This window comes from Dermacentor albipictus, chromosome 5 (assembly GCF_038994185.2).
Source record: "Dermacentor albipictus isolate Rhodes 1998 colony chromosome 5, USDA_Dalb.pri_finalv2, whole genome shotgun sequence".
Lineage (NCBI taxonomy): Eukaryota > Metazoa > Arthropoda > Arachnida > Ixodida > Ixodidae > Dermacentor > Dermacentor albipictus.
Window position 1 is genome coordinate 89031728 of NC_091825.1, and position 15887 is coordinate 89047614.

At 47.9% G+C, this 15887-nt stretch overlaps 3 protein-coding genes across 3 annotated transcripts in view; 1 reads left to right on the plus strand and 2 right to left on the minus strand.

Annotated features, from left to right (window-relative positions):
• LOC135906872 (uncharacterized) overlaps positions 1-15887 on the plus strand; it is a 151451-nt gene that overhangs the window by 53707 nt on the left and 81857 nt on the right. The window lies entirely within an intron of this gene.
• Positions 333-8189, minus strand: LOC135906915 (sulfotransferase 1C2-like). Its single transcript, XM_070539680.1, has 3 exons — positions 8140-8189; positions 7966-8031; positions 333-1606 (listed from the first exon to the last, which is right to left on the minus strand). The coding sequence occupies exons 2-3, from the start codon at positions 8006-8008 to the stop codon at positions 582-584; spliced, it is 1068 nt and encodes a 355-aa protein (XP_070395781.1). The 5' UTR covers positions 8009-8031; positions 8140-8189; the 3' UTR covers positions 333-581.
• LOC135906916 (sulfotransferase 1A1-like) lies at positions 12166-15704 on the minus strand. Its single transcript, XM_065438547.2, has 2 exons — positions 15579-15704; positions 12166-13628 (listed from the first exon to the last, which is right to left on the minus strand). The coding sequence occupies exons 1-2, from the start codon at positions 15634-15636 to the stop codon at positions 12646-12648; spliced, it is 1041 nt and encodes a 346-aa protein (XP_065294619.2). The 5' UTR covers positions 15637-15704; the 3' UTR covers positions 12166-12645.

Consider the following 15887-nt stretch of genomic DNA (forward strand, 5'->3'; position numbering starts at 1 on the left):
TGCCGTACTACAAACGTCAGAAGCGACAAGGTAACGTCTTAGTTAACATGTTTTGGCAGTCACTTCTAGTTACATGTTTTTGGTAAACACCGCCAATAAAGTCGACCATCTAATGCCACCTTTAACTCTACTTGAAGAATATATGTTTCGCAACCTATTTATGCTCAGCTAATGTATAAACTTTGATTCAGACAAATTCCACCTGAGGAGGCATGCTTATCATTCATAGGAATGCGCTGCTACATAGCGATAATGTTTTTGTCTATTCTATAAATGGCATCTTCTATAACATTTTTTTTATAATTCGAGGCTTTTGGGCAGTTCTGTTTATTACTTTTTACGTGGGTCACAGCGTCGTTCTTGGACTTCCGCAACTCTGTACATATTGCAGGTGTCTTTATTTATTTCCCTCCCCCTCTCTCTCACTCACTAACAGATCACATTTATTAATATAGTCACGGTATTAGGGAAGCTACACCACACCGTGCCAATCAATGCATGCCGTGGGACGTTTCACGTGAACGCTATACACCACTGATCATATAACACTCACGAGACAAAACAAAAGAGAAAGAAAAATTTCAGAGTTTACGACCATCAAGTACTCTCTCGCTCTCTCGGCTGCCAATATTCAGCTCTGGCCACAGGTCGGCAATAACGGTGTCACATGTTTCTCGCAAGAACTTCTCGCTCATCCGCCTGACTTGTTCGCTGGAGAAATAGTTCCTCCAGTCGCCGACGACTCCCTTGCGCACGTAGTCTATCTTGTCCGCCGAACTTCCGGTTCCGTCACCACCGGCAGAGCCGCAACCATTGCGAACGGTTTCGTGTACATGGCGAAGACCTCTGTACTCTTGTCCTCGGAACGGGAACTCCGCTTCGTAAAAGTCGTAGATCATCTTGTTAGTGTACTTCTTCATCTCCTCGAAACTGCTGTACCTGAGCACGTCCTTGAGAACCCTGCCGTCGTCGGCCAGCAGGCTCTCCTCGTACTCGGGCCCGAGAAACTTCGCGACCTTCAGCACGGCTGCCTCGGGGTCCTTCCTCATGTCTTCGTAGACGAGAAAGAGCACGTTGGGATCATCGATGCGTCGGCACCACCCTTTGTAGAAGTCGAAGTAGTCCCCGCTGTCGACGGTACCCGCCACGAAGTTCTCGAAGGAGTCCTCGAAGTCCCCGTCGTACTCGTACGACGATATCATGCGCCAAAAGTGGTGCAACGACACCACCGCGTCGAAAGGGTTCCTGATCCCTACTATGTAGCGCGCCTCCGGCGAGTACCCCGTTTGATGGAGTGGCAGGTGACTCTTGATGGCACCGGGTCTCGTCGTCCAACGGATGCACTCCGCACCGCAGGCCTCGAAGTATGGGGACGCGCCGTAGAGCTCGGCCGCGTTGACCGGAGCCACGCCGCCGTTTTGGATGAGGTACACGATGTGTTGCAACCACGTGGTGCCGCATTTCATGTAGGTGACGATGAACAGGTCGCCCTCTCGGTGCGCGTAGTCCATGGCCGACTCGATGCACTCGCGAAGAAAAGCTGGTGCGAACGGAGTGCCCCTGACGAGCTGCAGGCTTGGCTTTTTAATTGTGATTTTCCGGTCGCCTGTTTGAAATAAAGGGGAAAAAAAACACGACGATTATCATTGAGCACCTAGGTATAATTGAGCATAGGTATAACGCGTGTCGCGTGTTAACTTAAGAACAGGAGAAACCAGTAGCGCCGGAAGTTTTGCGGGGGGCGAGTGGTGAGATGGGTAAGCGTGAGCGGTTGGTTGCCCTTTGTTTTTTCGGAATGATTGTCCACACGAACACTTCTGTGGTGCAGAGCATGTTAAGGGCCAAGAAATGTTGACGCCCTCCCACCTTCTGTTTTCGTGTTTACTCCCTCGTTGCAGTCGCATGAAGTTCGGTTGTTCCTATACCTCCAGGCGGTATACATAAACAATTTTTCGCATACTGGCCATCGGCATGTTTACACCCGCCTACCATGAATCATAAGGTGTGCGCCGCAGACGTATCAGCGCTAATTCGATGGGTGCGCTTAAGGATTTGTCTTTTGAAACCTCATAACATGCGTCCGAATGATTGACTGTTTCCTTCATTCATTGATGAAGATGCTGACAATGAACGCACAATTTCAAGTATTTGTACGTTAAATGCCCTCTCCGCAGAACTAGGTAGTAGGTACTCTTATTACTCAAACTAATACAACTGAAATCAAATATTGCCATCGGTCATGATTCACTAAAGCATTTCTCTTGGTGGAATTTGTGTCACCAGTGTGCTTAATAATGACGTTGCATATATATATATATATATATATATATATATATATATATATATATATATATATATATATATATATATATCTGCAGTTTTTCTGTATAACAATTGCACCGAAAACATGAAGTTATTTTCGAACCGCTGTCTTGAAAAGGTAACTTGGTGTTTTCTCAACATCGTAACTTGCGCCTGCAATTAAGACAGCGTGATAATCTCCCGACCAAGCGGACTGAAACACACAGCGCACATGCAGTGAATGAATGTGCTCGTATACGGACGGGTGCAAAGATTACTAAATCAATTACCTAACGCGCACAATGAATACTTGTGAGGTGCGAATCAATGACTACGTTGTGATGCGCGGAGCAACGGGATAAAACGGACACCACCAATCACATTTAGCGTTGCAGAGGCCGCTTTCTGTAGAGAGCTTTTTCCATTTGCATTCTTTGTTGCTATGTCCTATTTCTTTCTTTTTGCTCGCACAAACGCATGCGTCCGATACTGTTGGGAATGTCTGCTTGGCAGGACGAATGCAATGAAAAGAACAGAAACCAAAATCAAATTCTGGGGTTTCCGTGGCAAAAATACGCTTTGATTACTAGGCACGCCATAGTGAGGGACCCCGGGGTAATTTCGACCACGTCGGTTTCTTTAACGCATGCTGAAATCTAACCACACGAGCGTTCTTGCATTTCGGCCCTGTCTAGATGCGGCTGCCACGAGCTCAGCAGTGCAATGCCAATTGCCACTGAGACATACCACGAAAATTTTATAGTTGTAGAAAATAAATGCTGACAAAGTAGTGCCGCAGAGCTTACGAACCCTACATATATGATGTATGTATGCGAGACGTGGTAACGCAGTGCTCCAGAAGGACTAATGTTAATTACACTGGGTTCTTTAGGGCCGTACTCTGTCTATGCAGGCAATGGCATTTTCTGGATCTCCTTCCCTTCGTAAACAGAAGAACAAACGTAAAAAAGAACAAACTCTTGTTTACTCTCATAGGCGTGTATATATCGCCTTCCTGCAGTTTCGATACCAAAAGATTTGCGGATATCTTGAGTGTTTGTCCCGCCCCATGGGTCATCATAGGAGATTTTAATGCACACCATCCAGCATGGGGAAGTACACGGACAAATTCAAGAGGACGAGGATTAGCCAGCATCGCCCACAATTATGGCCTTACTCTCCTGAACGATGGTAGCCCCACCTTTCTTCGAGGCGTGACATACGGCAGCTGCCTCGACCTTGCTTTCGTCTCCAACTCTCTCGCCAGATGTGTGAAGTGGTTTCCAGACATTGAGACACATGGGAGTGACCACATTCCCACCTATCTGAACATCAAAGGCTTGTCGTCTAGATCAGGCTTACGGAATACCATTCGGACGATTCAATGGGCCAACTTCAAATCTGAGATGGAAGATGCCTGCCGCGAGGGCCTACCATCAGGGTTAGAGGAAACGATTAAAATGACGATGCAAAACGCCACTCGCATGATGACGACCTCTTCCACGCGGAATGACTTCGACATAGAATTAGAGCGCCTTCGAGCGCTTCGTCGCCGGGCGGAACGTCGATATCGGCGTACAAAATCAATTCATGACCTTAGGGCAGCCAGGAGGATGCAAAAGAAGATTCAGCGTCGTATGGATAGATTAGCGTCGGAACGTTGGGCAACGTTTTGCCAGAAACTCGACCCCCGCAAGCCACTGTCTCACGTTTGGAAAACGGTGCAAGGTCTGCGTTGCCTTCCGGAACGGCGTTTCCCATTCAAGGCGCTAGCGCTTTTCCAAGGGCGGCAAGACATCGATGTCGCAGAAGACTTTTGTGCGCGGATCGCAGACCAAGCTACTCGTCCAGATTCTCCAGCCCGAGCTGACGTCCCCAATTCCCGTGATGGCCGCATGGACCTTCCTTTTACAATGGAGGAGCTCGAAGCGGCTCTAGCTCTCTGCAGGCGCTCATCATCTCCGGGTCCGGATGGTATATCATACCGGGCCTTGTGCTATCTCGGAGAGTCCGCACGGATAGAGTTGTTGAGCCTTTACAACTCCTCATGGCAGGAGGGAAATGTTCCTGACGAATGGAAAGTAAGCCGCCTGGTGCCACTCTTAAAGCAGGGCAAATCCCCATTAGAACTCACCTCTTACCGCCCAATAGCGCTGGCCAGCTGTGTAGGAAAGATAATGGAACGGATGATCCTTGGCCGCCTGGAATGGTACCTTGAATACTACAAGATTTATCCGATTTCCATGGCTGGTTTCCGACGTGACCGCTCTTCTATCGACAATGTAGTTGATCTCGTTTCCTATGTCCAGCACGAAAAGTCCCGTAAGCGTTTATCTGCAGCTTTATTCCTAGATGTGAAAGGGGCATACGATAACGTATTACATGAGGCCATTCTCGACGCCCTTGCGACGGTTGGCCTAGGTGGTCGAGTTTTTTTGTGGATTGCAAGCTACCTATCTGCAAGATCATTCTTTGTGTTAACTGACGATGGCCCAACTACGCTACGCTATACCAGCAGGGGCGTTCCTCAAGGCGGTGCTCTCAGCCCGACGCTATTCAACCTCGCTCTTGTTGGACTTGCTGAGTACTTGCCAACTACCATCAAAATTTCAATATACGCTGACGACATCTGTGTCTGGACTTCGGCAGTCACACGTCCTCAGATACGTGCGCGACTTCAAAGAGCGGCCACTTTGATAGCGAACTACTTGTGTAAACAGGGTCTCAGCATATCACCAGAAAAATGCGCACTAGTAGCATTTACTCGCAAACCGATGACGCCTTATATCATCTCAATCAATGGGCGGACCATTTCCTATGTCCGAACCCACAGATTCCTTGGCGTAATTATTGACCGAGACCTCTGTTGGAGCCCGCACGTGGCCTACATGAAACGGCGCCTGACAGCAACTTCCCAGTTGTTTCAATACTTGGCAGGAAAGACGTGGGGGATGTCAGTAGACGCAATGCTTAAACTCTACAGAGCTCTCTTTCTCGGTTTTCTAAGATATAGTCTACCTGTACTGACCAACACCTGCAAGACAAATATTCGTGTTCTGCAGGCAGCCCAAGCTCAAGCACTCAGAGTCTGCCTTGGTTTGCCCAGATGCACCTCAACAGAGGCAACTCTTGCGATTGCTCGGGACCATCCAATGCGAACTCACATTACGGTGGAAGCCCTGAGAACGCACATCAGACATTTTGGACGTGCCACCTATCACCACCTTGCAGCACTACCTTCAGACAGGCACCAATCATCATTCGCTAAAACTATCATCAAATACAACGACAAACTTCCATCGGGCTTCACCGCTGCATCTAAACCATCTATACCCCCTTGGTGTCTTATCAGCCCTACAGTCCATCTCAGTGTACCAGGAATCGGAAAAAAGTCTGCACTGTCGTCGCCTGTGCTGAAACAACTGTCTCTGCTTCTTCTGCACGAGAGGTACGCGGACAGGGAACACATTTATACCGATGGTTCCACAAACATCCAGTGTTCATCGGGTGCTGTGGTTGTCCCAGCAAAAGCTATTACCATCAGCTTTAGGACTGACCACCCAACAACATCGACATCTGCTGAACTAGCTGCTCTTCGCGCTGCACTTCGTGTCGTCAATCGGGAGCCACCTCGACAATGGTCAATCTTCAGCGATTCAAAGGCAACCCTACAATCTGTACTGTCAGCTCTGCATCGCGGGCCATTCGAACAGCTCGTATTCGATATTAGATGCCTACTCCATACATCACAGGAGAAAGGACACCACGTGACGTTTCAGTGGCTGCCAAGTCACTGCGGCGTCAGTGGAAATGAAGACGCCGACAATGCCGCTCGGGCAGCTCTTGAAGGCGCACAAGAAGAGGCCATACCGCTTTCACGATCCGACGCAGCTAGCAGACTTCGAGTGCTTGCACATGAGATCACGCTATCTCTATGGTGCACACCAAACAGCCAGACCACCCAGAGCAACCGTCAATACCACCTGCCCTCTTTGATGCATCTCTATATGCCAACTGGACTGCGTCGAAGAGAGGCGACTCAGCTTTATCGCTTATGGCTGGGGTGGCTTTCACTAAATCTTACTCCTTCCGCATTGGAATGGCCGACAACGATCTCTGTAATGCCTGCCTTTGCGAGGAGACGCTGGAACATGTTCTGTGCGACTGTCCTGAATATAATGTTCAGCGACAGTCCCTGGCATCTGTTCTAGCGCGCCTTGACAGTAGACCATTGTCCCTCGACACGATTTTCACATGCCGCCGACAGAAGATATCGCAGGTGAAGGCGACAAAGGGACTACTACGGTTTTTGAAAGAGACGGGATTGGACAAGCGGCTGTGAGAGTGACGTCGCGTACCATGCCAGATTGATGGACTCCAACGGACGATGTGTGTGTGATGTGCTGTGTGCTCTCTCTCCCCCTTCCCCATCTTTAATCTCCCCCATCCCTCTCCCATGTGTAGGGTAGCAAACCGGTTAAGCCAAACTGGTTAACCTCCCTACCTTTCCTTCTCCACTTTTTCCTTCCTTCCTTCCTTCCTTCCCTTCGTAAAACGCTTGGGGTGACAGGCAGTCGACCCCGTGACCAAACGGGAGTTACGCTTTCAGGTATGGGATTTTATGGATGGGTTTTATGTATGGGTTTAGATATGTTATGGTGGAGTGCTTAGTACTGCGAGAAACGCTGCCCATATGTCAGTGCTCTTAAAGCAAAGCCCTGGAGGTTCTGAGCGGTCTGGGACGTCACAAAGTACGCACTTAAGAAATCGCATAGCGTACGACACTGCGTGGCAAAATTTGGTGAAAAAGCCCGCCACCATTATACACCGCCTGTGACTGCAACGTTATCACGTCATAGCGTATGCCTTCATTGAAATGATAGAAAATTTGTTGACGAGGTTGGCGCTGCCATCATGATTAGTGCCTGCGAAATAGCCTTTCACTGAACGAGCAGTACTGATTGAGTGCGACATAACGTAAATAAATGCTTGGTGAATACGTACAAAAGTTGCAGCGCATAAAAAAACGGAATGACAATGCATGTAGCCAATTACGTCTGTTATTTTTTCTCTGTACAGGGCATCGCCACACCTCTCTGTTTGTGTACAAACACCAAGCTCCTGTACAGACATCTAGCTGGTGTTAAATATAGCTGGCTGGCGTTTGGGAACATTACAGATGGGTGATCTGAAATTCGTGAGAAAATTCTGGCCAGTACTAACCGCTATAAAAAAAGAAGAAAGGGATTCTTCTGCGTCTTGTCGCTGAAACTGCTTGGCAGAAACACTTATTCTTTGTCGACATTCTTGACATTGGATACTACGTACTGTAGACGGCTTTTCTTTCTCTTGGGCATTGTTTTGTGCCAAGAGATTTAGCGACAAAATCGTGATGCGGCGGAAACCACTTGTCACCATGCAACGTTGATTCGTAACGACCGACTTCACTGTCGTGGAAGGAAAGTTCAGACAACAACGAACGGTAGGGCGTCAAGTCTCAAGGCGTCCACCCTGTTCTCCACAATAACGGCGCTGCAGCGTAGGCTCGAGTGTTTTCTGTACTGCTATTGTTCCTCCTCCACTCCTTTTTGCGTAAACTTAAAAAAAAAAGCTTGCGCGGACCATTTGAACGCACGCACAAGAACGGACACTTTCAGCTCTCACCTTGCCTCGCCTGCCCGTCATCTGCTGCTTCGGTGTGTGGCATGTTTGTCGGTGCCAAATCCGCCGCTTGACGATGAACGGAATACAAAAAACAAGAGCAAGAAAAAACGACAAGCCGTGTTTGCAAGTCTCCTTCGTCTAAATTGAGCAGTTAAACGTTTATAAACCAATTACCGGTTTATAATTCGTTCAGGGCAGGAATGGGTACTGCGTGCTTGTGCGCGTTGGTCGCAGCAACGAACAACCGATGAGACTCAGAGCGTGAAAAAGAAAAGTGAGGCGAAAAATAAAAAGAGTACCGGATTCGCTTCCGCGTGTATTGCCCTCCGTCGCGAAAGCCTGGCAGCGTGTTATCGAGGCCGGTAGAGGGGTGCGCCCGTGTGCCGCAGTCGTGACGTCAGCAAACGAGCAGGTGGCACGAGGCTGAAGTTGGCGTAGCTGTCGCGTCGGAGCTGTAGAATGCCACAGAACCGCTAGCACGTCGAACAGAGAGAAGGCCGTTCGCAAAGACAGATGTCTTGAAGTACCACTCCTTTTGGTGCGCGCAGGTGCATTATTGATTGATCGCCCACAGTCTTCGTTTAGAGTGAAGTTGTTAGCCTCTACAGCTGGTCGCGATTTTTCGTGGGCTCGTTCTTGCTCACCGAAAAGAAGTACCGCCACCTAGGGGGGGCGTCCACTCTGACGGACCTCAAACGGCAGCTGGAAGAGGGCTTTGTCTTTGAGTTGCCGTGTAACAAGATTATGTTTTCTCGAATACAGTATACCAAAGTATAGCAATAACAAGCCGAAGATATACCATGTCTGCAGCTTGTATGTGAGTTGTACTTAACAAATTTTCTGACGCGGTTTTCTTTGAGAAATTAACTTAGTACGCTAATGCACTTGCGCTTGGCGGAGGGTCTAGAAGAACGAGGATATGTGCTGCACTTCCGCACACGTGCGTGCGTGCGTGACGTACGTGTGCGCACAATGTATCTGTCCTTGATGCGTGGGCGATCTGCCCATTGCGTCTGTCGCACAACGTGCATTGCGACCGTAATTGACATTATGGCAAACACTGTTCCAGCGTAACAGAAATAGGTGCTTTTTTTTCTCGTGTACTCCAAATGCAATGCGAAACTATGATGCCTGCAGCTTGTGTGTAAGTCCTACCTTACAAATTGTCTTGCGCAATTTACTTTGAAAAATTCAATTAGTTCAATAAGGCACCTGCGCTTGGCGGAGGACCTAGGAGAATGAGGATATATGCCGCACTTCCGCACATGCGCGTGCGGGCACGACGTACGTACGTCACTTGTAGTGGTGGTGTTGTCTAACGTCGCCTAGCGTCAGTTGGGTTGGTGGCACTTGCCTGGCGTCAGCAGCAGCTTCGCTGTACATCCACTTTCACAGAGTGGAATGGAGACAGATCTTTTTCTCTCTACAGAGCTTAGTCGTTTCGTTGAAGGACTGGATTCTTCCAAAAGGTTACTAGTGCCGACTGCTGATCGGTTCTTGACATTTTTTTTTTCAGTATACTTACCTACACTGAAGAGTACATAATCGACTTAATATAGGCACCCCTATGTAGGAACCAAAAAGGTGGCCTCTTATTTATCTTTAATAAACGTTTATTCATGTCTCCCTCTCCGCGTTACTAACGTAAAGTTACTGTGGTATAAAATTTTTTAAACAGAGTTGAAGTACCTCAGACAGGCTGGCCAACGTTTCGATAGGTGGACCTATCTTCGTCAAAGGCGGCCTCGTCATCCTCGGCGTGTTAGTTTTAAAGGGTTAGTGCAGTTAGCCACTTGCTGCTATATGTGTTGCTAGGCTCTCAGTAACGCGCTGGTAGTAACGGTAAGGTTATGTAAGATAACTTGATCGGCAAGTTCTTGCATAAGAAGAATTAGCTTCGCTAAATCTCGTAATCTGTATGTTCATGCACACTGCGCAATAGTAGAGCGCAGCGCTCTCACGGCGAGCGTCGTCGTCGGCGGCGGCGGCGTAATGGTACGCCCACACTAGCGACAAAAACGCGCGCGACACGCCGCACGCGGCAAGCGCCCGCGCGGCAGACGCGTGCGGGCAAGTCCACAGTCGCGTTTTGCGGCACGCGGCAGCGGCCCGTGGAGTCCCGCGTTGTCTCGTTCCATTCGATACTTCTCGCGACAACGCGCTCTCCGTTCTGCCCATTTCGTCTTCCATCGGAAGTGTCTGTGTTTTTTTGCGCCACTGCCGGCCACGCTCAGGCATGTCGGATACGGACGAGGAGCTACTGGTGACTGTGAGCACTAGAATAATTATTTGTTCCTTACTTGTGCGACGCCGACGTGCCAGACAGCGGACGAGAAAGTTTTGAGTGCGGTACAGGGACACTGAGGGCCAGGCGCACACTCTGCTTCCCCACCTTCACCAATTACTCACCTGTCATGCCAAACTGCTGTCCATAATGTGCCAGCGGTTGGCGCGCAGCCCTTGTCCGACGCTCGATTTATCATAGAGGCACGCATATCCGCGAACGGTTTCCAAAAACGCCTCCATTGCGAGGCGAATTCTTCGTCGACGCCTCAGTGGCGGTGTGGTAAGGCTTAACAAAAACAGCCCCCTTGACTGGAAATGGCCTCTGAGATTTTACGGCGCGCGTGTCACTGTTCAATCTCAGAGCCCATAGATTATGATTCTTTGCTTATGCGACAGGTGGCGCCACAACAGCGCGGCGTCGTAAAGCGGCTCGCTTCTGATTGGTGGACGTTTCGCGTCTGCCGCGAAAAATGGGTCTCGCACCCATTCGCGCGTTTGCCGCGCGTTGCTGCCGCTTTTCGTGAATCTTGCCGCGCGCGACAGCACCGCTCGCCGCGCGCGTTGTGTCGCGCGCGTTTTTGTCGCTAGTGTGGACGTACCATAACCGAGCCAACGAGCTCTACAGCGAAAGATGAAAGGGCGAGCGTGGAGCGGCAGATGAAAGACGCGAGCCACAAACGGCGGACACCAATGAGAGCGGCCCCTTCAGTGACGTGCGCGCGGGAAACTAGTTTCATGCGGACGCGCCCGACCGCTGGATGCGTATTCGCATCTGGTGTCAGCCGGACCGCTAGTTTCGTGCTATCGTCCGCTTGCGTCATCTCTCGCTTGCGCTTGTTTGGATTCTCACGGCGTGAGATTGTTTTCCAATATGGTTGCATGCGCGAAACGAACTGTGAAGTACTTTCTGAAAGCTTCCTTCTGATTTCAAGTTGCTCCCATTCTTTAGCGCTTCTTCAAACACACGCTATTATGTATGTATGTACTCATATGGCTGTGCGGTGTGGCCGTGCTACACACCAAGGAAAATATATATATAGTCATCAAATCAAGCGACTCCGCACTTTGTAACTGCCCTCGAGAAAAATAAGGGAACCCATTTTTATTTCGTCTCGCAGTAGAGGTTTTCAAACTTCTAAATGCAATCGATGCGTGAGGAGTAGTTCCCGGGTGCAGCTGCACGAAGTGCGCGACGGCAGAAGAGCAAAACGCACGAAACGCACGAAACGCGTTTTATTTGCGACAGCCTCCACGAGGTGGCAGCGAAACACTACTTGCAAACCCTTAATAAAAAGGAGACAGCGTAAGGCATATTTTTTTTAGTCGTCGTCGTCGTCGTCGTTGTTGTTGTTGTTGTTGTTGTTGTTCTTGTGTCCTTCATTATTAGGAAGCAGTGCTTTTCTTTTTGCAAGCAGTCTTCTCAGTAATTACCGTGTTTGTAGCAAATCGGTTTTCTTTATAACGAACCGGGAACCTCGGCCACTGGAATATTTAGGAGGCGGAATTTACGCACGTCTGCAATCTGTGTAAAACTTATTTTTTGAAAGTATGAAAATCTAATTGCCGTGTTTCTAGCAAATCAGTCTTTTTTCTTTATGATGAACCGTAACTTCCACAATCGAGTTTTTGAGGAAACGGAATGACGCACGTCTGTCATCTATGCAATACTCGTTTTGTGAAGGTGTGAAAATCCGTCATTATAGACGCTATTGGCTGATGTTCCCTATATTGAGTCAATTACAGAAGCAGTCTAGCAAAAAAGATTCAGCAAAGGAAGTTTCCTAAAATTGCCCGTCATAGCACTGTTTACGAACGTCGGCACGAGGCTTGCCGAGCACTTGTTTGTCACACGTACGACGGGACGCACCATGCGCCTAATAAACGGGGGCTGTAGGATACAGGCGACGGGTCACGAGCAGTGCACTTTCCGACTGGTTTATTTGAAAGGCCAGCCGGGGTCAGACTTAGTGTTTAGCCGAAGGTGCGATAAGAAACCCTGTCCACAAAGCTGTTGCGACATACGAAAAGCGATGTTCATTCTGTGCCGACACTATGGACGTCGCACTGACACTTTGTATTTTTATTTATTTATTTACTTTTATTTACTTTCTATTTATTCTTTCGATTCATTTATTCATTTATTTATTTACATGGACCTTACAGGCCTTCGAGAAGGCATTGTGTAAGGGGGAAATACGTTAACATATTAGTATGGAAACGGGAAAAAGAAACATAGGTATAATGAAAGGAATACGTACGCAACATGGAAAATTAATACGACATTAGCAAATACAATATGTAGAGCAGTAACAATAAACGGTAAACACAATAACATAGTAGCATTATAACATTATAAGTGTTTTTGCATGTATTTGTGGTCGCAGAACATTCCCCTCATTCATGGAATCCCATATCCGGCCACAGGTTAGCGATTCCGCTGCCCTGCGTTTCTTTTTGAAATCTCCGCTTCAGCCTCTCCACCTGTTCGGGAGAGAAGCAGTTCTTGTAGTCTCCGACCACGCCCTTGCGCACGTAGTAGACTTTGTCCGCGCATGCGCCGTGTCCATCTTCTAGATCACGCGCGTTGTGCACGATTTCGTGGAGCTTACGCAGGCCTTCGTAGCCCTCTCCCTGTAAGGCAAACTCAGCCGCATAGTAGTCGTGGAACATGTCGTTGGTGTACGTCTTCATCTCCTCGACACTACTGTACTTTAGCACGTCCTTGAGGACCTTGCCGTCGTTGACCAGCAGGCGTTGCTCGTACTCTGGCCCGAGGAATCTGGCGACCTTAAGTATGGCTGCCTCCGGATCTTTCTTGACGTCTTCGTATACCACGAACAGCACGTTGCGATCGGCGCTGCGCTTGTACCAGTCTCGGTAAAAGGTAAAGTAGTCTCCGCACTCTATGTAATTGTCCATGAAGTTCTCGAAGGAGTCGTCAAAGCTGCCTTCGTACTCGTAAGCGGATATCATGAACCAGAAATGGTGCATGGACAGCAGGACGTCAAATGGATTCCTTATAACGACGATGTACTTCGCCTTGCGGGAGTAGCGCACTTGATGTAGCGGAAGGTGAGTTTTGATGGCACCGGGTCTTTTCACCCATTGCACGCAGTCAGCGCCACAGATCTCGATATACGGTGACGCCTTGTAGAACTCTATGGCACTAGCCGGAGGTACGCCACCGTTTTGGATAAGGTACACGATGTGCTGCATCCACGTAGTGCCGCACTTGACGTAGGTTACGCTAAACAGGCCGCCCTGGCGGTGGACGTAGTCCATGGCAGACTCGATGTACCCGCGATGGAAGTACGACGCAAAGGGAGTGCCCCTGACCATCATTAGGTTAGGCTTCTTTCTGTTGTTCACCTTCAGCTCTAGACAACAGAAACGAAAAGAAAAAGTGTTTTTTTTTTTGCAGTAAGTTCACGATTGTTTGCAGGAATACGTAGACAGTTTGCAAAATTTTGAGGTTGGCTTCTCTGCACAGAGTAAAATGCTTCTGCAAGCTGGTTGGTTAATTAACTACGGAAGAAATCATGGGAATAACTTACTGTTTCAAGTGTGCTCCCGCACGCAGTTTTCACACAGCGGGTTTCATCCTCTATACTGTTGCTTTCCATTTCATGTTCGCCAGAGTAAATGTATGCATACTGTTGGACAGCAGACTTAATGTTCTATTCCATTCATCCCTACAAGTGTAGAGGAAGCAAGCAGGTGGAAGACGCAGCGCCGCATCTAAATTATTTTCCCTGGAGAGCGGGTCTTGTTGCTGTCGAGCAGAACTTTTTATTTTGCAAGGAAGCCTGGCGGGCCTTAAATATTTTGCTAAATATCTGCTGGTCACTCAAAAACAATTTTTCTCCGTTTTCTCATTTTGTTAGTTGTTTACTAGCTTGTTTGCATCTGGTCACCGCCAGGTAGTTTCCGGTCAACTTACAGGATGGTCAAGAGCTGACAAATGCTGGCGGTTGCTCAGTGACTATGGTGTAGAGCTACGGAGCACGAGGTCGCGGGATCGAATACCGGCCACGGTGGCCGCATTTCGATGGGGGCGAAAGCACCCGTATACTTAGGTTTAGGTGAACGTTAAGGAATCCCAGGCGGAAAAAATGTCCGGTCCTTCACTACGGCATGCCTTATAATCAGAAAGTGGTTTTGGCACGTAAAATCCCATAACTTAAAGTTTTTAAAGAGCTGTCACATAAATAAACAACACACCCACATAGATTGACTTACAGCGCCCACATGAGTTCTTATAAATTACGAGCCTCCACAACACTCAAGATGCACCAGCAAGGAAGCAATGTGATTTCGCCGCCACTCTACGTTATGACATTCCTCAGTCACAGCGCACGCGAGCTGAATGGAAACTGACTGGAAAATGACTGCCCACACATCGGAACCGTGCGATTCCTCAGGAAACGCTTATCACCTCAAATGGAGCCGATGTACGCTCACCGATAGAAGCGGTTCTGTGCAGTAATAACGGTTGCCCAAAGGGCCCGCGAACGGGCATAGGACCATGGTCTTCCGGCCCCAACGTGGGAGTGGCCCGCAACTACGACTTAGTAATTCCTTAGGACCCTAATAAAGTTTGTTGATTGACTGACTGACTCTGCAGTAAATATGCGCGTTCGAAAAAAAATTCTGCATTTCCGACCCGTTATACATGAACAGGGGGTTAGCGGTGCGCGGTGCTTGTGCCCTTGCTAAGTAAGCCGATTACACCATGCATAAAGCCAGTACATGTGTATATGAGCAACGAGGACCACCAGGGTTGATTAGGAATCACCCGAACACGCCAAGGTACACTGTATCCTTTCAAAATGGGCACCAGAAGAGTTAAGTAGACAGAATTATATATATATATATATATATATATATATATATATATATATATATATATATATATATACATACATATATATATATATATACATACATATATATATATATATATATATATATATATATATATATATATATATATATATATATATATATATATATATTCTTCCTTCTTTCTGCATTTATTCTTACCACGAACGGTAACATTGACAGCTGTGCATCCCCCAACAAGCCCAACATCTTACTTTGCTGAACTAAACTGCTTATCGAATCGACTTCTAGTTCTTAATTTGAAACTCAACTATTACTGAACACATTTTTAGCCTGTTCATTGTATTTAAATGTATTCCTTATAGCTATTCATTGTACTTGTAACCTTATTTCCCTTTAATTATACGCGAAAAAACAAGGAATGCTCATACTTTTTTGATGTGCTGAACGGAAATACACTGAGGGATATTTTTACGAGAACTTACTCTCTTCTTCGTGCGTGTTGTGCATCGCGCCGGTCACGTGGCTTAGCTGCGAAGACATCCGTGGAAAGTTCACGTATTCGTCCAGAGTGAAGAGAGCTCTGCTACCTTGTGCAGAGCTCCCGTAGATTTCTCGGGGCGGTCTAATCAGCCAAAGTCAACAACGAGCTCTTGTCTGCGTATATGAGTGTATATATAGAGAGGCAAAGGGCGGTCCTGTTGGGAGTGCAGCCAATGACAGATAACGACATCTCCTCCTTTTTCTTATTGAAGTGAATAGCGGTCACCGGCGCCTTTATTGCGGCACCGGCG

Bases quoted from the DNA above. Each gene is read 5' to 3' on its own strand.
- LOC135906915 (XM_070539680.1), bottom strand. From the start codon at position 8,008: ATGCCACACACCGAAGCAGCAGATGACGGGCAGGCGAGGCAAG. The intron at 1,607-7,965 runs GTGAGAGCTGAA...TATTTCAAACAG, and splicing joins TGACGGGCAGGCGAGGCAAG to GCGACCGGAAAATCACAATT.
- LOC135906916 (XM_065438547.2), bottom strand. From the start codon at position 15,636: ATGTCTTCGCAGCTAAGCCACGTGACCGGCGCGATGCACAACACGCAC. The intron at 13,629-15,578 runs GTAAGTTCTCGT...TCTGTTGTCTAG, and splicing joins CAACACGCACGAAGAAGAGA to AGCTGAAGGTGAACAACAGA.